The following is a 24,586-nucleotide window of genomic DNA, read 5'->3' on the forward strand; positions in this document are numbered from 1 at the left end:
GATAATAGGTTACCAATAAAGGAAGGAAGATCAGGCCAGTATCAAACTTTTCCTGTATAAGAGCCAATGTGAAAAAATAGAGAAAAACAGCCATAGAGTTAGGGAAGATTTGTGATTACAGAAGTTTACACCTGACCAAGTTATGGTTCATGTGTTAAAACAGTAGAAAGCCATTTGCAAATATGCAATTATTTATTCCACCCATGTACCTTCACTGAAAAAAAATTGGTGATTATATAAGATAATTGTGAGATAAATTCTCCTAATAACAAAGCATTTACATGGTCATGCTGCATTCTTTTTCTCACAGTTTAAGTGACATGTTTTGGATCTTATACTGGATTATGTGACAATCTAGATGATGAATCACGTTGCCTAGAGAATAGTGAACAAAACTTTTTTTTCCCTTACCACATAAAGCAAAACAGTATAACTAGTAGCCATTATAAATCAGAAGTAGATTAACTAATGACTTTCCGTATCTTTGAAATTCATATTAACGTATCTGAGCCATTCAATGACAGATATCTTATACCAACAAGCTCCAATTTATAACATTCATACGCATGGATATTAGCATGTTAAACATCTCTAAAAACCTGTGGTTATGATATATTATCAATATCCACTATATCAAGCATACACAGGAAAATTACTATTGGAAATGTGGTCACACCTATTTTCCTTTTTTATACATTTTTGCATTTTTCTATGTTTACATTAATTATGTATTCCCACAGATAAGAAAAGACTAATCTATATGTGTATATGATAAATAAGAGTCACAATCATGATTTTATAAAAAACACTCTGAGGAAAAAGACTGTTCAAAAGTGGTACTGGATAAAGGAAAATGTGAAATTTTATTAACATATATATGTTATATGTCTTATAACATCTGATGCTGTACTATTTGTAGTGACAAAAATTAATGATGATCAAAGGAGTTGAGGATATGACAGATCATTAAAATGGAATATTACACAGCTGCTAAAACAAAAAAGCACATCTTCAGGGAGCTTTTTTTCCCATAAGAAAGAATTTTCAAGACTGATTTTTATGTGGAGACAGCAAGGTAGGGAACAGCTTTCACTTGTATTGTAAAGGAATATGTATATAGTAATTGCATACCACACACACACACACACTCTTACACACATACGTATGTACCCAAATGATTTCTAGAATGGCAACAAGAAATGGTAACAGTAGGTGACTCTGTGTAGAGGATGAGATTGTTTCAGCTGTAAGAGGAAGACTTAGCTGTAACTCCAAATTTTTTATATTGCTTTTTTTGTCTCTCATTTATTTAATCATGCATGTGTACTCTTCATTAAATTTTTAATTAAAGTATACAGCATTTCATTTTCAATGAGTGCACCCTTAATTCCTCACTATTTTATGTCCAATGTTGCCTCATAAAAGAATGTAAGTTCTTTTCTATACTGATACAAGCATGAGTTGCCTTGATGTATGTATCTTTCCTGGAGTTTTCATACATTTTGAAAGGTAATTAGCAGTGCATATCTCTAGAAAACATTTATGAAAGGAAACATTGGAAAGGCAAAGAATTTATGAAATGTAATTTACAATCTGGTGTATGTCATTTTTTTCTTTCTATCATTATCAATGTTAAGAGTATCTTTATCATAACCACTACTCTATTATTATAAATCTATGATTTCTACCCCCTAATGTGTCACCAAAATAATATATTGACTCCTTTTGGTAGCACTTAAATTTCATTTTCTTGAAATTTTTTCCCAAAGTCTGAATTTTTTAAACCCAGAATGTCATGGATTGGGACAGGTAGCACTCTTGTTTTCTAAAATACACCATTTCTTATCATGCTTACGGAAAACAAATCAGAATCTACAGGGGTTTAGGAGAAATGAAATGTTTGACACTAAAATATCACTCAGAGTTCAGCAATAGAATAAGATTTTCTTATTTTTAGAAATGTAGTTTCGCATGGTCTTCTGAGCAGAATACACAGTTCTCTCAGCAATTATTTAGTCTGCTAGCATTACATGAGCATATGCTACTGTATTTCTATTATGGTATTCTCAATTTTTGATGCCAAAATAATTCCACTTTTCAATAGTTTGACAATTAAAGTGAAAATTTTTCAAGCCAATAATTATAAATCCCTTTGAGGATTATGGACCCTTTGGGAATCTGATACACCACTGTGGACACTCTCTTCAGAAAACATGATTATAAACCCTTGAAGCTTATCCATATGCTTCCCAAAGGTTCACAGAAATTGAGCCACAAGGTTTATTTCAACCCTTAATGGACAAGAGGAAAAAATAAGAAATGCAGATATTCCTAAAACATGATCAATATTATGTATATGTGATGTTAACTAAACATGATTGCATATATTATCCTTTGAATTTTCATAAAATCCTGTGAGACAGTAAGCTCATTTATTATTATTTACCAGTTAGGAAGTCACTTAGACTATTTACATGATAGAAACAACTCAGAAAATTTCAATGATGTAGTCAAAAATCACATACTGAATAAATATTAGAATAGGACTCAAATCCAGGTCTTTTATTCACATACTGTATTATTTTTCCTTGCTTTACACTCTTTTTTTTTAGTCCATGTTTTGCAAACATGTTCTGAAAAAATATTTTCAGCTTTGCAGGCCATATGGACTCTCTCATAACCATTCAACTCTGCCATTATAGCACAAAGGCAAGACAATACCAAGGCAAGACAATACCAAAATAAATGGGTGTGGCTGTTGCTCTAATAATTAATTACATAATAGGTGGCAGGCCAGATTTGGCCCACAGGCCATAGTTTGCTGACCCCTGCATTATTTTGCCTCTACATCAGAAATCAACTCAGTCTTTTAATTTATTTTCCTAAATGATTTTAATATTCTAGCATCATGAATTTGACCTTTTAAAATGAGCATTACTAAAATACTCTAAATGCTAATGGAATCCCTAAATAATATCACCAATAACATCAAAATCCCTGCCAAAAAACTAAGATTATTAGGATTTTACATATTAATTTTTATTTTGAGATAATTTCATTGATGAAACCACTGTATATAGAGAAAGTTTTGGAACACAACCTCCTTCAATAATACGAGAAGAGCCAATATTACATGTGAAAAATAAAAAATCATATTGCAGTAATGGTGTGAAGGGGACATAATTTGGAAAAGCAACTTAAAATGCAATATATATTTTCTTATAATGTTTAAGCAGTTTGAAAATCAAACCTTAAGGGAGGGTATCCAGTTAGCATATTTGTTTCTGGTGGTTATTAGGCTATCATCAAATATCCTGGTTCCTCTGAGCACATGGTAGGATTGCATTTCCCCACCTATGTTTTTGAAGTTGGTTTGGCCAACGTCATATGAGTTGAAACAATGTGCGCACGTATGGGAAGCTTGGTTAGCCCATGTGCCATTTCCCATGCTTTCCTCCCTATGCCCTAATGATCATGGAAAAACATGGAGCACGAACACCATCAGCAGATGTCTCCAGGCAAGGACAATGAGCAGGACCCTCCTGTCAATCCACACTGGATACACAGTATGAATAAAAAATAAACTTTTATTTTTAGTGTAAAGCCACTAAGATGTGAGGATTGTTATAGAAAATAACAGCATATCTTAATATAGAGGCATCAATTTTTTAAGAATCAAAAATATCGTATAGAAAACAGATTGATACCAGTATTAATTTTATTATACTCAACTCATAGTAACACCTCAAGGTTACATTACATATTATTTTGATGATCACATTTTGGATTATCTACATATCATTAAAAGATTAATAGATTAATAAATCTATATTTCATTATTATCTACACATCATCAACTCATTTCATTAAACAAAATACAAATTAACTAGATGAATAAACTAGTCAAATATGACAGTACAGTGAGAATAGCTGGTTTGAATAAACCTTAAAAAGTTAAGAGAAGGCAAACATTATGTGTTAAGAATTAAAGTGTATGGATTAAAGCTTTAAGAAAGAATGTATTTTCCTTCTTTGTTGACATTACTAATATAAATAAATGTGCAAAAAATAACATTGGCTTATTTTAATAATAAAATAAAAATTACTCTAAGAGTAAAATCAGTTTAAATTAGTATACTCCCATTCAGGGTAGAAACTACTTTCACATACATAATCTTTTTGACCTTCACAGCAGCTCTGATTGTGAGAAATACTAGCTCCATTTGACAAATGAGAAAATTAGGGATAATAAAAGCACTGTGGTTTGCTCAAAATACAAGTCTAATTAAGGGCAAAGACAAAAATCTGAATTTAGATTTTTTTGAAATGAAATGTGATTATCCCTCTACTGTATCACTCTTTTAATGAAAACAGGGAGAACTATTTTCATTCTAAGCTGTACTATGTAAATAAAACTAGGCTAAGTTCTACATGAATATGCACAGAGCATTATTTAGTTGTAGTGTAATATTTATTATGAGGTCATGTCTGTATCTTTCATGTATCAAATTAAAACATAGTTTCTGTTACGTTATCTACAGGTGTCACTGAAATAATCTATTAAAACATGGATTCTTTAAACAAAACCTATGCAGGCAGAGTATGACTTACTCCAGACCCCTCCTCTCCTTTTTATTTTGCCCTTTAGGAACTTCACCCTTTATTTTCATCTTCAATATGGAAAACCTAAGCTTTAAGAGGAGAGGTGAAACACCTCAAATAAATTTGCCCACGTAATTGCTGTTTTGTTTTAAAAATAAAGTTGAAAGGGAAACAAGTTTAAGATGAGTAACTAATGTTCATGTTTTGATGTGTGACTTTCAAGGTATCTATATATTATCAATATTCACATTGTTAATATTTTCATTATATTATTTCATATGATCACATTTTCCCCGATAGTATGTTAGAACCAACAGTTGGCTGCATGGCATTACTTTCCATTTACAATTAGTCATACCTGCATTGCACTTTATGTGCACATAACCACAAGATTTACACATGAACCTCATTTGGTAAACATCATGCTATTTTTACAGTACCACATCGATAGCAATGCCAATTTTCCAATAATAAGACTGCACAAATCTAAAAAAGCATTTTTAAAACAAGGATTGGGATAAAAGCAAATTTGTAGCATAATTGCTAGCTAAAAGTAGATAGACCTAGACAAATGTTATTATATTCCTTCCCTATCAAATTAAATAGTGGAGTGACCAAAAGTATTCTTCTGGTAATCATCTCACCTAGTTTTAATCACAGTTAGTGTAATACTTGCATATCTAGTGGTCAGTCAGATGCTCTATTAAATCTACACTCCGTGACAAACAGGGCTGCATGTCAGCGGTTGGGAAGGGGAAAAGACATGAAAAAGAAGAGATTCTGTATTCATGCAGGGCATGAACTCCCTGACAATTCTTGGCTTCCAATTTTTGGGTAATTTCTTGGTCACAACACTTGACGGTGATTGCTTTCTAGGAGATTAAAAATTTGTTATTGCAAATTGTTCCCAAGTAAGCAGAAAAATATGTAAGTATATTTTGTTTCAGAATGCAAGCAATTCCTGACTTGAACAAGGTAGAGATGACTGCTGTGCTGATACCATAGCCAGCCGACCTCTCACTAGGACTTCCAGTTTCTGTTAGAGCTATACTATCTTGCCCTGTGTTCTTCTAGTACCTAAATAAATAAATAAAACTAATGTTGCCTCATTACCAGGAAGATTATATCCCTAGTGCTCCCAAATCCCCTCCCAATCAGCATAGGATTCTGAGTACTAGATGCTCTGAATTGAACCTTTTCGTGACTCATGTAACATACATATATAATGAGAAGAGGAGATAACTACTTTATTTCATTATTGCTTTGGAGTCTACAATACTATTTTTGTACTACTTCAGCTTTATTGCCTATCAAATATAATTTCACGTTCTGCAAATGTAAGTTCCTTTCATAAGACATCTTCTTTGAGAAATACATCTGAACTTAGAAAATAAACCTATATGAAGATTTTTAATGGCAAGGAACATATGTTAATATCCTGAGATAGGCTCTGTTTTCATTCATTTAAGCGGATGGGAAGAGAAACAGAGAATCAAAGACCCAAAACAATTCCTTAATTTCAACTTCTGTATTTCAACCACACAGTGCCAGAAATTACGTATTTTGGAAAAATACTTATCCACTTTAACAAGCTGCCATAAAGGAAAATGCAGCAAGTTTGTAGTCAAAGCTGGAAGTCACCTTGCGAGATTATTTGCCTTTCAAGCTGCCTGAAGAACCTTACCTTTCCTTTAAAATGGGCTTCCAAAATTCAGTATGCAGTTCTCTGAGAACAGCCAAGGGACTAGTGAAATGCCACAGAAGTATGAGTGCATGAAATTAATAAGATAACACCCAACCCTCAAAACTGCAGTGACACCACCCCCTGGGGAAATGCTGACTGTCAAATTCTACACCACTGCTTCAAGTTCATTCATTTCCAAGTTCAGATGGTGGCTTCATGAGATCACAAAATTGAAAAGAAAATACTCTTCCTATTTTGCTATAGTTTTCTACCACATCCCACACAAAGGTCCTAGGCCCCCTGCAGAAGACATGAATAAGGCTTTACAGTTTTCCAAAATTGACTTCTTCTTTTATGTGTTTGTAAAAATGACTGTAACCTTTAATTTTTTTTCCTGGTGCTTTTTGGTTGCTTGGTTGGTTGGTTGGTGTTTTCCTAATCAATTAAGCATTAGGCCAAACAGACAAAATATGTATTTGCAATAAATCCGTGACTATTGGGATAACAGCTTTCTCAATTCAGTCTAGGTCTAAGCAACCTGAAAGTCCCAGTGGCTGGTTCAACATACAGAAAAACTAAATCCAGAAACCAAGTAACTGAATTCAGTCTCTGCATTCAAGTGGTAGAAAACAAGAGTCCTTTGTAAATATGAGAATAGCTACTCCATGGAAATGTTTTCCATCAGACTTAATATGATGCTTTGGAAGCCCAAAGCTGCTGCAAACCGTCCACATGCCCTTGTTGCTTGCATTCTGACCCAGAGACCGTGATGAGGGGGTGACAGGCTTGGGCAAATCCTGGCATTCCAATTTGCTTTCCACTAGGGGAAGTTTTATTATATTTTAATGCCTTTGGGTAATAAAATCATCTTACATTTTATTCTAACCTTTAAATTGACCTCAGAGTAGAATACAGTTGTCCATTAACATCACTTCTGCCAACATCCTCTCTTAGAGTATAAGTGATTTCTTATGAGTTTTAAAATAACTTAAAATGTAAAATGCTACCCTCCCCACAATGTGGCACTATTCTCAGAAGTAAGTGCCGTCAGTAAACTTTCTTTTTCAATCACCTATCTGTCCCTTTTTCACCTTCCTCAGTGCCACCTGGTTAATACAAGGCAGCACCTTCTCTCGTGGCATTAATGCCACAGCCTTCTCACAGGTCTTCCGCTTCCTCCTTTGCCCTCCAAATGGCAGCCCAAGTCTCATCATCCCTCTCTTTTGCTTAAATCTTTCAGAGGCTCCCCACTGAATTCAGAATGTTGCCATGACCTCCTAAGACCTAACTGCTCTGGCTCCTGGTGGTCTTGCTGACCCTGCTTCATCCTCCAGGCTTTGCCGCATGGACTCGGCCATCAACCTTGAATCTTCCAAAATCTGTCCTTAGTACTGCCAGGGCCTCTGCTCTGCACTTCCCTCTACCTAGCTGATTTCTTCTTATATGCTTCAGGTTTCAGCTTCCATGGCACCTGCTCCAAAAGCTCTTGAACCAGTGCTCTTCAGAGCACCTCCCACTCCCCGCTCTGCTCCACTGGCCACTCTCTATCATCGCACAGTGTGCTGACCGCTGGTTTCTTCAGCCCCACTGTGAGCTCCAGAAGGAGCCTGTCTGCCTGTATTCCTAGTTCGTCTGGATTAAAGAATGAACAAACACATAAAAATTGAGGGGGAAAACTAGTAAACTGAAACTTCTTAATATAACACAACATATAAAATGCTGGCCGTTTTGTTTTACTCCTCTTCACAGGATCGACCAGCACTGTCTCTGAATGGCGAGCATAATGCCTACATATTCGTTTCAATAGGCCATGTTTTGACTCCTCTCTCCTCACTGTATTATTCACCAAGGCCTGTTGATTCTTGCATCTGATTATTTCAACGTCTTGTCTTCCTCTCACCTTTCAACACCAACTCCAATCATCCCAGTCAATACTCTCACCCCCTTCCATGGGTCACTGGAATGGCCTCCCAATTGCTCTCTCAGCTAGCAGTCTCCAGGCACTGTCTTCCTCACAGATGCATCTTCTAATGTCACTTTTAACCTGCCACTTTACTTTTAAAAAAAAAGAAAATCCATGTTCTATCTTATTATAGTAGGTCCAAAATTCTCACATATCAAATTACATTCAAATCTGTTCTTCCCATCTGAATGAGTCAATAGTATTTCTCACTACTCCTTTAAAATATTTCTCTGGTCTACTTCAAATACTTATTTTTCTATCCTCGAAAAAAAACAAGTTCATTCCTCTCTTTCTATTTCTGCTTAACCATGTCACAGACTTGGAGGCTTCTCCTGCTATCTGTCCAAATCAATGCATTTTCTTCAAAGCATAGTTCAAATCCACCTTCTCTAACTAAGTACTTCTTCCAGTGCCAGCCCATATATTCTTTCCTTTTTCTCATTCTTATAACACTTACACGTTGTTCCATATAACATTTGCTTACACATCATTTATTTCTGTTATACTTCAATTATTTCATGTGTTGATTTTATCACCTAATTGAATTGCAAGCAGGGACTGTGTCCTTTAACTCCTGGCAGTGGCAGAAATAACAGTCATCCAAAAGGAGCTACTGAAATTGACTTAAGGATTTACATGGTCCTGAAGATTAATTTCTTCAACTACAAACAACAATTATAGATAACTTGCAATTCCCAAATAGAACATACCATCTCTTACTCCTAATCTTTTCCATACAAACTCCTGAAGCCTACAATGTTCTCTTCTCACCTTTATTTAGCTGAGAAATTCCTTATTCTCTTTTCAATCTCATCTAAGATAAAATTTACTAAAAAAAAGGGAAGAATTCCTTGCTCCTTCCTTACCCACCCACCTACCCCAATATCTATATAAAGTGTTACTTCTATATATTCCCATTAAATGCCCTTAACCCATAACACCTGGCACATTAAATGATAATTTGCCCATTGGACTTCTTCACTGATCTGTGTGCAGCTTAGGTTCAAGTAATTTATTTTTTATCTTTACAGTAGCAGAGTGATAGCATTTTATTATTTGTTGAATAAATAAATGAGCAAACAAAAAGCTGATAATGAAATATGCTGAAAGAACTAAGAATTTGTATAATAGGTATCAACTTAGTGTTATGTAGTTTTCAGTAAGCCACAGTTCCTACTGTTTAAAATGCCTATTTTTAATTCCAAAAACAATTATTAATCATCCACTATCTGTTAGGCACTGGGGATACAGAAAGGACTCAGACACATAAAAATCCCTAACCCCACAGAACTTGCACCTTACTAGGTGAGATAGACAACAGTATGGCTTTTGCTCTGACTGAATTGGAAACCACAGGAGAGTTCTAAGCAGAGGGTTTCTTTCTGCAAGGATGCTGACATTGGGATGATGTTGGCTTGAACCAAAATGGCAGCAGTTTGAATTGTGAGCAGTAGTTAAATTATGGATCTACTTTAAAGACAGAGCCAACAGAGTTGACAGATGGCCTGGAAGTGAAGTTTGAGAGAAAGAATAGTCAAGAATGGATTTTCTTCTGTGCACCTGTAGAATGGAATTTGTGAAGGGCTTGGTAGGGTACGATTTTTGAAAGAGTGTGTATATATATGAAGAGATTCTCTAACATTAGGCTTTCCATTTTAATGTCCTGCTGTGTATAAGTGAGCTTCCCTTGGTATATTTCTAAATGAATAGTAATGGTCATTTTGGCTTCTTAGACAAACTGATAGCAATGAATAGGAAAATTCTGTAACTATAGCCAAGACAGCCCCACGAAGCATTGCCTGTACCAGGCACCCTAGAAAAGCCATTACAATTTATTCTCCAAAACTGTCTCAAATTCTATTTTTAAATGACTAATGCAATACAGCTAGTGCTAGAGGTTGCAACTTCTATGATTGCTAAAAGCCACTTCAAAGCCCACACAACTATTATCATTAGCAATATGCATAATTATGCTTTGAATGTTATTGAATAATGATTTGGATGTCAAATGGACACTTAAGAAGGAGGTCAAACTTTTCCACCTGCCCTAGACCATAAATCTCATCCAAAGTCAGAGCAGATGACCTTGACCTTGAGTAAAAGACCATGGGGGAAATGTGAGTGACCTAGAATGACTTAATCCACCTGAGACTAAAGCCTGAGATAGAACAGCACAAGGTTTGGGCAGTTAGGCAGCTACTAAACACCTAAATAATCAGCTGCTGTGCTTCATGGCTATAATTTGGGGTAAGGCTGGTAATAATAGTTTATTTTGTTTTCATGTGTTGAAATATATGATTGCAAAACTTACTGAATTTGGGACTCAAGAAATGAGACTGTTTATAAACATGATGCCACAGTCGATCTGTATAATGACTAGGTTTCGTGCAGAATAATTTAGCGTTGGTCTTGATGAGTTACAACTTGGACTTTGAGTTTTCACTGGGCAGAAACAAACCATTCTCACTCAGTACATGAGCTTTTATTTTTCCTTCTAGACTCTATGTACTTTGCACAATAAGCAGTTATTTCCATAGTAGAAATGGCCAAGATGTCTAAGCTACAAAGTTACCCTGTTATTATGGTTACAAATCAAGGTTTCCATTCTTCCAGATTTCACACCCATACAACTTTTGACCTAGCTGATGGAAAGGGTAGTGTACACATAGTTCTCTGACCTCTTAACAAAGGCAGAAGTCAACATGCTAAGGTATTCATTCCACTGGCCAGTGATCCAGCACAGAGGTATGACAGTAGATTCATACGATGACAAGACACTAAAAACTCCTTCTCAAAGGAAAATTTTAAGCAAGAGCTCATCCATACATTATCCATGTTCTCTTTTTCAAGACTTTGATATAAAGTACCGATTTGAAAGCCTTATACACTCATAATTTATCAATGACGTCAAAGAATGAAACTAAAACTTTTACAATCTCCATACACACCCCCAGATCAGATATCAGGCCCGTGAGAGGAAATGTCATCACAAGCACATGTGGAAGGGAAGGATTTCCTTTTGCACATATATTTTCTTCCACATCAAATTCCTTCATAACTGTGATGAGTCAATTTCCTTCCCTATCCTCTTGAAGATTATTCTTTAATCCCACCTCCCTCCCTGAAGACAGCTGTAACCCTCTGAATTTCCACAGCATGGCAAGGAGAGCTTTCACCTTGGGGTCTGCATTTCTATCCTCTGGATGCGTCCTGGGCACTGAACAACTAGCTTACAGAAGAGAAGTCATCTGCATGTACCTGTTCTGTGGCCTAGAAGGTGCTGAGTGGAGGCCCAGTTAAGACCATGTTCCACTCACTATGTGATCTTTTTTAACCCTATAACAAACAACTTGATTAGAAGGAAAAACAACAAGAGTGCAAACTTTAATTCCTTTTTGTAATCCTCACATTTCAGTGTTAGTTTTTTATACATTTGTGCTATTGGAAAAACATCATGTATAAACAGAAGCCCTGAGATAATCAGAACAGACAAGCACATAAGAACAGGCACAATCCTTTCAGAATGTAGAGTCAAAATTTTCAAATTGAAGAAGGTGATAGTAATTAAGAAGTTCATGAGACAGATGTTAAAATTGTACTCAGAGATCTTTTCTTTCTACATTAAAGAATAAAAGATGCAGGAAAATTTCAAACTCCTTGCCTCCTAAAAAATAATCATGTCAGCTATTTCTTCACGTTCCTACCCATTAGTCAAAAGACTCGACTGTACTGCTCTTGGTTTTCATATGTATCTCAAACTTAACTCAGTATTCTGAGACAATAACAAATCCACTTCCATTATTCCTTTATTCAAACCTTTAACCCTCTTTTCAAAATCCATATATAAAAATCTACCATATATAAAATAAGATCGATTTTATATAAAGTATAACATACCTTATATAAAATCTAAATATACTAGTTTTCTAAATTAAGCAGACCATTTTGAACAACTGTAAAAAAATAATTCAAACAAATGAATTTTAGCTCACAAGCTGTACCAATTAAAAAGCAAAGTAAGTTGTCTCCTACCTATGGTTGTAATAACAGTGCCAGCAAAGAAGAAGGAACTTCCCAAATCCCAGTGACTGATTTGATTGGAGGTGTTTCCTAAAGGTATAATCCCTGCATTTATTGCTGCCACTATTTGCTGCAAGTTTAAAAAGAAATTTATCAGTACACATGAATCACATGGAAGCATCAAACAGCATAAATTCCACCCCAGATGACTAATTTGACAAAGGGAATCAATTCTAAGGTGTGCTTTCTATTTAATGTACAATATATATTAAAACTTTACATTAAAGAATTTTATAAGAAAATTATATTTGATATCAAGTGAATAGATCTGTATGAAGCTTATCATATTCTTACTAATATGCATTCATATCATCCAGTAACATATTTAGTGACTTATTAGAATTAACACGTACATGTAGCAAAGTTTTTTAGTAACCAGCACAGAGTTAAAATATCAGATTACAAACTATAACTTAAATAATATATAATAGCTTCATAAAAGAACAAGTATTTCCAAAGTGCTAATCATTTTGAATGTTAAACAGTCCAGTCAAGCTGGGTTGTACACAACTGTAGGGAGTTTGTGTCAATAAGATCCAACAAAAAAGGCTAAGAAAAGAAGGAAAAGGCAACACAATTCACTATCAAACATGAGTCAGTCCATTTATATCTAGATTCTTAAAATCTTGACAGAGTCTGTGGCAATGAATATCACCAAAGATCTGTAGATGATGATAAGTCAACAGTTTTCATATAGGGACACTAGGATCTGAATGCTGCCTTGACTAGTACTGAGAGACAGGAAGATGACATGGTAGCCCCTTTTTCAATCATCAGATGTTGGAGAGGGTGGGGAAGATCCAGAAAAACAAAAACCAGAGGAGAATATGTTAGGAGAAAACGTGTAGTAAAAGACAGGCATACAGACTACAGGATAAGATGTTTCTGTTGGAAATAAGTTTTAGAAATCTTGATCACTTAATTTCCAGATTTTAACATTGGAAGGAACTTTGTTTATAGACAAGTTAAAGACCAAGAGAGGAAAAAATGACCTGTTTAAGATAACACAGTTTCCTGGCAAATGGATGAAAACTACACTGTGGTAATGGAGGCAGCACCCAATGAAGTTACTACCAAATGGAAAAGAAACCAGAGTGGAAATGCAATATAAAATCTCATTTATCTGATTTGTTTTAATCCATAAATTAAAACTTCAATGGTTGTGTGTATAGTTAGTTGAATTGTAACACTTTCATTTACATTAACATGATATAAATGTTCATTGTAAAAGAAACTGAGAAAATAAAGAAAGGCATAAAGGGGAAAATAAAAATTTTTCATAATTCCAGAATCCAGAAATAGCCAATGTTAATGTATTAAGCTATCTATTCCTGATGTTTTGCTATACTATTTACATAGTTAGATTTATAAAATACATGAAATTCATCCTTTGTCAATATTATTCTGTACATAGTTTATCCTTGTCATTACCATATTTACTTAATCATTGCCCAATATGTGCATGTATGTACTATTCTAAAATGTGTCTTATTATAAAAAATGCTGCTGTGAAGATATTTGTGCAAAAATATTTTTTCATTTCTAAATATTTCCTAGGGAGAGATCACTAGAAATAAATTTGCCACACTAAGATTTATGAATTTTTTTAGATCACTTGATATGTAATAACAAGTAGCTATCCAAGAAGGTTATTACAATCTATAATTGTCCCTCCAAAATTTATAAATGTTTAGCAATACTTTTACACCTATTATTAATATTTTATCTTTACTGAACTGATGAAAATTGTTTACATTTATATATTCTTTATTGTGAGAGAAGTTGAACACTGTTTCCCTTATCATCTGTTAAATGCACACAAATATACACATATAATATATGTGCTTAGCACACAGTGAAGCTAGTTTTGAGATAATTCTCTTTATCTGATTTTGTATTATAGCTTTAATATCAGGTAAAGCAGGTCTATAATTATGCTTCTTTTAAAATATTTGTTGCCTTTACCTAACCTATTTTGCATTTAACTGATTATTATTCTTGCATAAACTTTAGACTTATGTAGTTAAATTTTATAGAAATTTTCATTTCCACAGGTTTAACATATTTCTATTGTTTGGGTATATATGAAACCTATAAATTAATTAAAGAAAATGAACACCTTTATAACAGTGAAATTTGCCACCAAAGAATACGGTATGGTACAGATCTATTTATTGAGTCCCAATTAATATGCTAAGATAAAATATTTTTATATACTTTACTTAAGTCTGTAACTTTATTCTTAGGTATTTTGCTTTTTTCAATTTTAAATTGTAACTGATTACTACTGTTGTATACATATGTACATTTTGCCTATTATCTGCACCAGCAATTTCTCAAGTATTTTTTCTCAAAACCACTTTATAATCTCAAAAATTATTGAAGACATCAAGGAACTTCTGCATATGTCTGCTGTAACTATTGAAATTTATTTTATTTGTCTGAATTTCTAATTTTCAAAACATTTGGGTCCATGTAAAATAACAGGTCCCTTAAATGTTAACATAAGTAACCTATGTCTATGAAAAATAAATATGTTTTCCAAAACAAATATATTTAGTGAGAAGAGAGGCATTGTTTTATAATTTTATAAATATCTTAAGTGCCCAGCTTAATAGAAAACAGATTCTAACATATGTTTCTACATTCAATCTGATAGAAGCACATCACATAGCCTCTAGAAAACTCCACTGTGTCTTCATGAGACAATGAGAGTAGAAAAAGCAAAAACATCTTAGTATGATTAACAAAATAGCTTTGACCTCATCAAAATTCTGTGAGGGTCTTCAGACCACATTTTGAGAACTACTGCTCAATACTGAACTCTTATTATTTCCCTTGTTTTGATTTTGTTTTCTACTTTGAAAACCAAAGTAAGCAAGGTTCTATCTTACAGGTAATGGCATTTTATTTCTGCATCTTCCAATATCTATGTTCTATAACTTTTCATCTCTTATTACTTTGGCCAGTATGTTAAATTAAATTAAGCATTAATTTAATTTAAATTAGCAAAGTTAAGGTAATGAGAGCAGACTCCTTTTGTTTTCTTGGTTTTTTTATCATGTAAAATCCTCAGTGGTTTTAGTGTTTCATCATTAAATATATTGACTCGTGGCAAGAAAATGGTATTTAATTAATTATGAAAGCAAGCAAACAAAAAAGGACAAATAAAACTTAAAAGTCTAAAAATGCTTTTGGAAATATTTTAAAATAGTAACAAAGATTCACAGAATGTTCACACAAATATTGTAAGCACAAACTCAGTGATCTGTAGCTATATAACTCCCAGGAAAAACTAATACTTCCAGTAAAGTTCAAGGACAAGGGGGATTTCATCAGATTATAAATGCATGCAAATATTTTTATATTTTACAGATATTTCTTCAATACAGTCATCTATTTAAAAAATGTTCATCAATTGGGTATGGTTCTAGGCAATGGAGAAGCATCACAGAATTATAAACATGGGTGATATAGTTATAAATGAGAAAAGATAAGGCACATCTTTAGACTCTACCCCAATAAGTAAAGTTATTTTATTGACTAGAAGTAACTAATTCCTCCAACAATTGATTAATACAGCCTTCATCAATGATGGCCAGTACCATCATTTTAGCCTATTCTTTTGCTTATCAGTGATGAGGTATGACATTATCCAGACAATTGGATAATGTCCACAAATTTTCTAACTGCAGAAGAAGCAAATATAGACTTAGAAACAGTAATGTCTGGAAATGTGTGGGTTGGAAATAGTTATCACAGAGCTGTGATTTTGCAACACATGCTTGAGGTGGAACTGGGAATATGTCAAATCATTATAAGAATTAGTCTATTACGAGTTCCTTTCTCTGGAACATTCCTGTAAATTTATTTTACATTTTTGTACAAAGTTTCTTGGTCAACATTCACAGGAAATTGGATGTCCTTGGCAAGTGCACTGACATAGATCTAAGAGTCTCTGCAATTTCAAAACCAATTAGGCCATCAGAACACTTAACAAAATGCCTTCATGAAAGCTGTTTCTATATGGGCCATATTATTGTGACTTAAGTAACAATCATTTCCTCAGTAATAAAAATTAAGCTTTCTATTAAAAATAACTTTTGTGGACAATCAAGTTATGTTAACAACTGATGAATAAGTTGAGTTACTTACAAGGTTAGGGTAAAGGAAATGTGGAATCCTATGTGTTTAGTCCTAATATATGATTGCATAAAGTATTGATTTAAAAAGGGCTTCCAAACTTAAAATCTACAATAGAAAAAGTACAGGATAATATTGCTTGGATTCCCATTCAGTTTTGTTCTTTAGTTTATAGAAAAACCATGTAATTGCATTAAGGAAAGGAAGCTGAATACAACGGTCCTAGTCAAGAGTACGAAGTTAACAAAAATAGAGCTCTAAGAGGCTGATATTCATAGAGATGATAAAGGTAATTAGCATAAAAGTAATTATGAAAAAAATCTTAGTTTCCATCACAATGATGGCTTTAGAATCAAAACTCAGAGTTTTACTGTGAATGTGTGCATTCTTGGATTTTAAGAAGTCTCTGTAAGAAGTTTTAATGCTATCTGGTGTTTTGGAACTATATTCAGCTTTCGCACCAAACATGGATAAGACACACTTATTTGTTAATCATCTGAGACTAGCACAGACTTGGAACTCAAGGCAATTACTGACCATCATGAGAATGTTCCCATGAGTTCAATGCCTAGGCCCAACTTTCTCTTGTACTATAAAGTACTCACCAAGCTATTTTTCATTGAAAGAAATAATATTAGAAACTAAGCAACCCTTTGGGAAGACTGCAGATCATATTATTTTCAGACTCGGTTATATTGCAGATCTTAAAATATAAGAGATACCAGGATCCCTGATTTCACTTTGTTTTCCCTTTCCTCAGATGCTCAGATGTTCATGTTCATCAAAACAGTACAGAATGTTCTGAATGCCTTCCACACATTCCTCTTCTGTTAACATCATAATCAGGATTTCACTAAAATGTTATCATACCTATAATCCTAAAAGTAGAGTCACATTAATAAATTGAACATTTTAAGTTATTAACTGTAGGTACATGGTGTTAGCACCTCATTATGTACAGTAATGATGTATGTATAACTGGTTCAATGACAAGTCCTTTTAACTGGGTACTTAACATTGATCTCATTTTTCTCCATTGAAAAAGGACATTGTTTCAATAAATTGGTATAATTATACTGACATCTGTATAATTACAGTTCCTCAAAGAGTACCGTAAGTATTCTCTTGCCAAATTTCTGTAGGGCACAATTACATACCCTGTTTTGCCACTATTTCTTTGTGGGGAAAACTAGTTTCATCCTGTGAAAAGGCTAATCTTTAGGGAAAGAATCAAATCAGACATTCACAACACTGCATCTGACCACTTACAACCATATAAGCAATATTATTATGAAAGGCTTGAAGAATGTGTAATGTCAAAAGTAAAATAATAAATGATGCCAAAAGACTTTGTGAGATGGTATAACAGTAGGTATCATTACTATTTATTGTTTATTATACCATAAAAATAATCATCATCCATTAAAAATGTGCAGTAATGTATGAGTACTATTGCCAAAGGCTGTTGGATACTTACGTATCTCATTCTTAACCTTCTGGTTAATGTGTCAACACCACGACTACCTAATGCCAAATGTTATGTCAACTGTATGAAAAGTCCTGCTAATAAAATCAGAAAGTATTTCAAGATGGCCTTTACTCTTAACAAGCGCTGGATTCCCATACAGCACTGGTTGAGCTTAGGCAACTTCAACTGGCATATCTGAATCAATGAGGAGTCACATTTGTTTATCCACTTGCTAGGTGTTGTTTTAACTTTATTGGCCATATCTATCTGAAATGTTATTTATAGATATCTTTGTTACACAAGGAGCTTCTGTAAGGTCAGTGACATGTAGTAATCTTAATTGCTGTGGCTGTTTCTTGGATTATCCACATATCAAATTAGGTTCAGCCAAGAAGTAGCATTACAAGGCTATACTGTAAACTTTTATAAGAGGCCTCCCATGGCACATCCTTTGTACCACTGGGAAAAATCCCTAGAAACCAAACCCATCTTCTTTACCTTTTTGTCCTTTCATGGTATTGTAAAAACTAAAGCTATGCCATTATCTTCCTTGCATGAGATAATATTTCTATCAGAGTACCCACGCCAGTCCAACGAGGGAGAGAACAAGTTCTTGAAAACCATACCATACCAGCATATTGCTTCACAAGAATATTCCAGTAGCAGCTCTCAGCTAATGATCATACTAGGTTGAACCATATATATAATTGCCAATATCCAAGCACTTTTTGGGCTACAAAATGACAATTTCATATTTAGCATACAAAAGAATGATACGTTTTTATGAGCAGTATGTAATAACATGCCAAATTGCGCTGCAGTGTGATATTTATTACTGCAGCATTAAAGCTAACTCTCATAGTAGGAAACTGTTAATAACAAATCAATCTATTATGGTCTTGCTTATGGTTCTACTGTCAAGGATATATACTTACTAGTTTAAATAAAACCCTATATGGCTGAGAATGCTGTTCTGAAAAAACATGGGCTAATTGTTGAAACCTTTTTGGGAATTCAAGATGTGACCAACCTGTGCACATAACTGAATAATCAAGGGGTATTATCTAATATTTGTAGAAATAAATTTGTATACTCATTTTGTATATATTTGTATATTCATTTTTTGATATCAAATATTCCATGCTAATATACATTAGAGGCTCCAATTTGGGAAATGAACTTGAGACACATTGCATGTGATTTAGTTTTTCAGAAGTTCTTTAGTTATATGGAGATGGCACTTTGTGTGTGTGTGTGTGTGTGTGTGTGTGTGTGTGTGTGTGTGTGTGTGCGCGCGCGCATGCACACCTCGGAAGAATAGAGGCATCTACATAAATCCAACAAAGAAAAAGAAATCCCCAAATTACATTCCACGATAAAATGGATTATTATAAGTATTGACAAAAGTAAGATTTTCTAAATCTAACATCAATAATCTTCCTCTTTTTAAGAAATGTATTTCTGATTTCCGGTGGAGAAAAAGATACAGTACATTTGCATGATTTATACAGAACACAGATGATTAACTCAGTCTATATTTAGAGTGTGGTAAAGAAGCAAGTTTTCAAGGTTTCCCCAGAATACATCTTTTAAGAGAGAAAGGTAATCTAAAATAATGTTTTTAATATATTGCTTTAGTTAGAAAAAACTGAATCAAAATATATTTTGTGTTTTGTTAAAAAGACTTTCAAAGTCCTCGAATGTGTTTCCAAGTAATGCATGACCTAAGTTTAACCACAGATTAACTAGAAACCTCTTATAGGAAGCATCCTTTAAAAAAAAAAAAAGCTTAATTCTTATAATTTAAAAAGAGTAATATTTTCCTACAAGAAACAGTTTCTGCACACCAGACTTTAGAAAACACCTCGAAAAGTAAACATCTCATTTACCCTCCTTCCCATGTCTTTCCTTCTACTTAGGGATTATGCCATTGCATCTCAAAGCTATTTTTATACAGACTAAAGAAGTGTGCAGCTTTTTTTCTTGCTCTTTTTAAAGTGTAAATTCATTTCCTATTCGTAGAAACAAAAGCTTAACATCCAAAGTAGGGAACCACAGAGAGCTCCACATGCAGGTCATCAACAGGGCCAGAAATAAGAGGTATACTTTTGGGTACTAGGGTTATCTCCCCTGATTATATCCACTTTGGAATATTTTTTTAATCATAAAAGTAATATCCCAACTATTAGACATTTGGACAAATAAGAATTAAAAAAGTCAGTCACAATCTCTAAAACGGTTTTTTGCAACATGCATAGATTCAGCTTTCAGTTTTTTTAGTAGTATAATTATTAAATGTGCCTTCAACTATTTACATATAGCATAAGCTTTTCCAAGGCATTTTGAAGTCATCAATATCTCACTTCATAATCATCAATAGCTACATGTAACATAGTTTATATAACCATTCCTTTATCAATCAATGAATTTGTATAATGGTATCCAAGTTCAAGCGACCAAGTTCAAGCTTTTATAGAGATGATTCATACATCAGAAAAGGAATGCATTTGGAACACGGAATTCTGTTATGCTTCGAACTCTGCCTGAAATGTCACTGTGGTGCAGAACAGATAAGACATGCTCAAGACCCTTGAGTCCTTGCAACTCGGAAGGAGCCAGAAAAGTACATTGTGAAGGAAACATGCTGAAACCTGCACTTCCCCAGCTGTGCATTTTTCCGGAAGTTTTCCTACATTCCATATTATTGTATGGTATGTTAATATTCTATCAGAATATTTATTTCTGCCTGTGTTCCTGGCTCTCTTCCACCTCATCTCAGCGTAACTGGTGGCAGGAAGAGATTAATAAAAGAACAGGAAACTATGGAAAGAGAAGGAGGTAGAACAAGCCAGAAAAGAACAGAAGGGCAAGTAGAAGGGGGGGGAAAAAGATAAGGTTGTTTAGATAACAAAGCAGAGACAGTTCTAAAAGAATAAGTTACAAACTTAATACAAGTTACAGTCATTCTATGTAGGAAGTTCTTTTAAAAGAGGTTGCCCTTAAAATAGGATTGGAATAGAGAGGCAGAGCCAAGATGGCAACAGTGGGAATCCCCTCCCAAAAACATATATATTTTTGAAAATACAACAAATACAACTATCCCTAAAAGAGAGACCAGAAGACACAGGACAACAGCCAGACCACATCTACACCTGCGAGAAACCAGCGCCTGGTGAAAGGGGTAAAATACAAGCCCCGGCCCGGCGGGACCCGAGTGCCCCTCCCCCCAGCTCCCGGCGGGAGAAGAATAGGCAGAACAGGGAGGGAGACGGAGCCCAGGACTGCTGAACACCCAGCCCCAGCCATCCGGGCCAGAGTGCAGACACAGTGCATGCGTGGAGGGCTGGAAACTAGGGAAACAGGACAGCAAGACCTCTGAGAAGTCCCGAAGCCAGTGCCCCTGGGGCAAAGAAAAGTGAGTGCTTTTTGAAAGTCTTAAAGGGACAGGGAACCCACAGCTGGACGGAAGCATCCCAGCTCACAGTCCAGCAGCTGGATATTCCAGGGAACTCCGGGCGCACTAACCCGCTGGGCAACAGATCTGAGACCCCTCACAGAAGTGAACAGCCAAACAGCCCCCCGTCCATTACCCCTCCAGCCCCGCCATAGCAGAGCAGCAGCCTAAGGCTGGCCACGCCCACAGCAATGGAGCTTCCTCCATACAGGCCGGGCAAGATACAGAGACCCAGTCTACACGCAATTGCCCAACACAAGCCACTAGGGGTCGCAGTTGTCCCAGTAAAGAAAGGCCAGGAGCAAGTGGAAAAAGTCTTGGCTCTCCCAGCTGATAGATGCGTCAATAGCACACCAGTGCACCTATCAACATGAAAAGGCAAAAAAATATGATCCAGACAAGACTAACCCAGACATCTTTGACATCTTCTACATCTTCCCCTGAGAAAGAACCTGGGGAGATAGATTTAACCAATCTTCCTGAAAAAGAATTCAAAACAAAAGTCATAACCATGCTGATGGACTTGCAGAGAAATATGCAAGAACTAAGGAGGGAGAATACAGAAATAAAACAAGCTCTGGAAGGACTTCAAAACAGAATGGACGAGATGCAAGAGACCATTAATGGACTAGAAAACAGAGAACAGGAACGCAGAGAAGCTGATGCAGAGAGAGATAAAAGGATCTCCAGGAAGGAAAGAATTTTAAGAGAACTGTGTGACCAATCGAAATGGAACAATATCTGCATTATAGGGGTACCAGAAGAAGAAGAAGAGAGAAAAAGGGATAGAAAGTGTCTTTGAAGAAATAATTGCTGAAAACTTCCCCAAACTAGGGAAGGAAATGGCCTCTCAGACCACAGAGGTGCACAGAACTCCCATGACAAGGGATCCAAGGAGGGCAACACCAAGACACATAATAATTAAAATGGCAAAGATCAAAGACAAGGACAGAGTATTAAAGGCAGTCAGAGAGAAAAAAAAGGTCACCTACAAAGGAAAACCCATGAGGCTATCATCAGACGTCTCAACAGAAACCTTACAGGCCAGAAGAGAATGGCATGATATACTTAATGCAATGAAACAGAAGGGCCTCGAACCAAGAATACTGTATCCAGCACGATTATCATTTAAATATGAAGGAGGGATTAAACAATTCCCAGAGAAGCAAAAGTTGAGGGAATTTGCCTCCCACAAACCACCTCTACAGGGCATCCTACAGGGACTGCTCTAGATGGGAGCACTCCTAAAAAGAGCACAGAACAAAACACCCAACATATGAAGAATGGAGGAGGAGGAATAAGAAGGGAGAGAAATAAAGAATCATTAGACCGTGTTTATAATAGCTCAATAAGTGACTTAAGTTAGACAGTAAGATAGTAAAGAAGCTAACCTTGAACCTTTGGTAACAACAAACTTAAAGCCTCCAATGGCAGTAAGTACATACATTTCAATAATCACCCAAAATGTAAATGGACTGAATGCACCAATCAAAAGACACAGAGTAATAGAATGGATAAAAAAGCAAGAGCCATCCATATGCTGCTTACAAGAGACTCACCTCAAACCCAAAGACATGCACAGACTTAAAGTCAAGGGATGGAAAAAGATATTTCATGCAAACAACAGAGAGAAAAACGCAGGTGTTGCAATACTAGTATAAGACAAAATAGACTTCAAAATAAAGAAAGCAACAAGAGATAAAGAAGGACATTACATAATGATAAAGGGCTCAGTCCAACAAGAGGATATAACCATTATACATATATATGCACCCAATACAGGAGCAGCAGCATAAGTGAAACAAATACTAACAGAATTAAAGGAGGAAATAGAATGCAATGTATTAATTTTGGGAGACTTCAACACACCACTCACTCCAAAGGACAGATCCACCAGACAGAAAATAAGTAAGGACACAGAGGCACTGAACAACACACTAGAACAGATGGACCTAATAGACATCTACAGAACTCTACATCCAAAAGCAACAGGATACACATTCTTCTCAAGTGCACATGGAACATTCTCCAGAATAGACCACATACTAGGCCACAAAAAGAGCCTCAGTAAATTCCAAAAGATTGAAATCCTACCAACCAACTTTTCAGACCACAAAGGCATAAAACTAGAAATAAACTGTACAAAGAAAGCAAAAAGGCTCACAAACACATGGACGCTTAACAACACGCTCCTAAATAATCAATGGATCAATGACCAAATCAAAATGGAGATCCAGCAATATATGGAAACAAATGACAACAACAACACAAAGCCCCAACTACTGTGGGATGCAGTGAAAGCAGTCTTAAGAGGAAAGTATATTGCAATCCAGGCATATTTAAAGAAGGAAGAACAATCCCAAATGAATGGTCTAATGGCACAATTATCGAAATTGGAAAAAGAAGAACAAATGAGGCCTAAGGTCAGCAGAAGGAGGGACATAATAAAGATCAGAGAAGAAATAAATAAAATGGGAAGAGTAAAACAATAGCAAAAATCAATGAAACCAAGAGCTGGTTCTTCAAGAAAATTAACAAAATAGATAAGCCACTAGCCAGACTTATTAAGAGGAAAAGAGAGTCAACACACATCAACAGAATCAGAAACAAAAAAGGAAAAATCACGACGGACCCAACAGAAATACAAAGAATTATTAGAGAGTACTATGAAAACCTATATGCTAACAAGCTGGGAAACCTAGGAGAAATGGACAACTTCCTAGAAAAATACAACCTTCCAAGACTGACCCAGAAAGAAACAGAAAATATAAACAGACCAATTACCAGCAGTGAAATTGAAGCGGTAATCAAAAAACTGCCAAAGAACAAAACCCCCGGGCCAGATGGATTTACCTCGGAATTTTATCAGACATACAGAGAAGATATAATACCCATTCTCCTTAAAGTTTTCCAAAAAATAGAGGAGGAGGGGATACTCCCAAACTCTTTCTATGAAGCCAACATCACCCTAATACCAAAACCAGGCAAAGACCCCACCAAAAAGAAAACTACAGACCAATATCCCTGATGAAAGTAGACGCCAAAATACTCAATAAAATATTAGCAAACCGAATTAAAAAATATACCAAAAGGATCATACACCATGACCAAGAGGGATTCATCCCAGGGATGCAAGGATGGTACAACATTCGAAAATCCATCAACATCATCCACCACATAAACAAAAAGAAA

General features: G+C 35.1%; 1 protein-coding gene across 2 annotated transcripts in view; it reads right to left on the bottom strand.

Moving 5' to 3' along the window:
• The window catches only part of KCNK2 (potassium two pore domain channel subfamily K member 2), a 119,595-nt gene that overhangs the window by 66,778 nt on the left and 28,231 nt on the right, over nt 1-24,586 (bottom strand). For both annotated transcript variants that reach the window (XM_036912540.2, XM_036912539.2), the window contains exon 3: nt 12,282-12,399. In XM_036912540.2, coding sequence (XP_036768435.1) covers nt 12,282-12,399 — 118 coding nt within the window. The remainder of the gene's footprint in view (nt 1-12,281; nt 12,400-24,586) is intronic.

The sequence above is a fragment of the Manis pentadactyla genome, chromosome 9, assembly GCF_030020395.1.
Source record: "Manis pentadactyla isolate mManPen7 chromosome 9, mManPen7.hap1, whole genome shotgun sequence".
Taxonomy (NCBI): Eukaryota; Metazoa; Chordata; class Mammalia; order Pholidota; family Manidae; genus Manis; species Manis pentadactyla.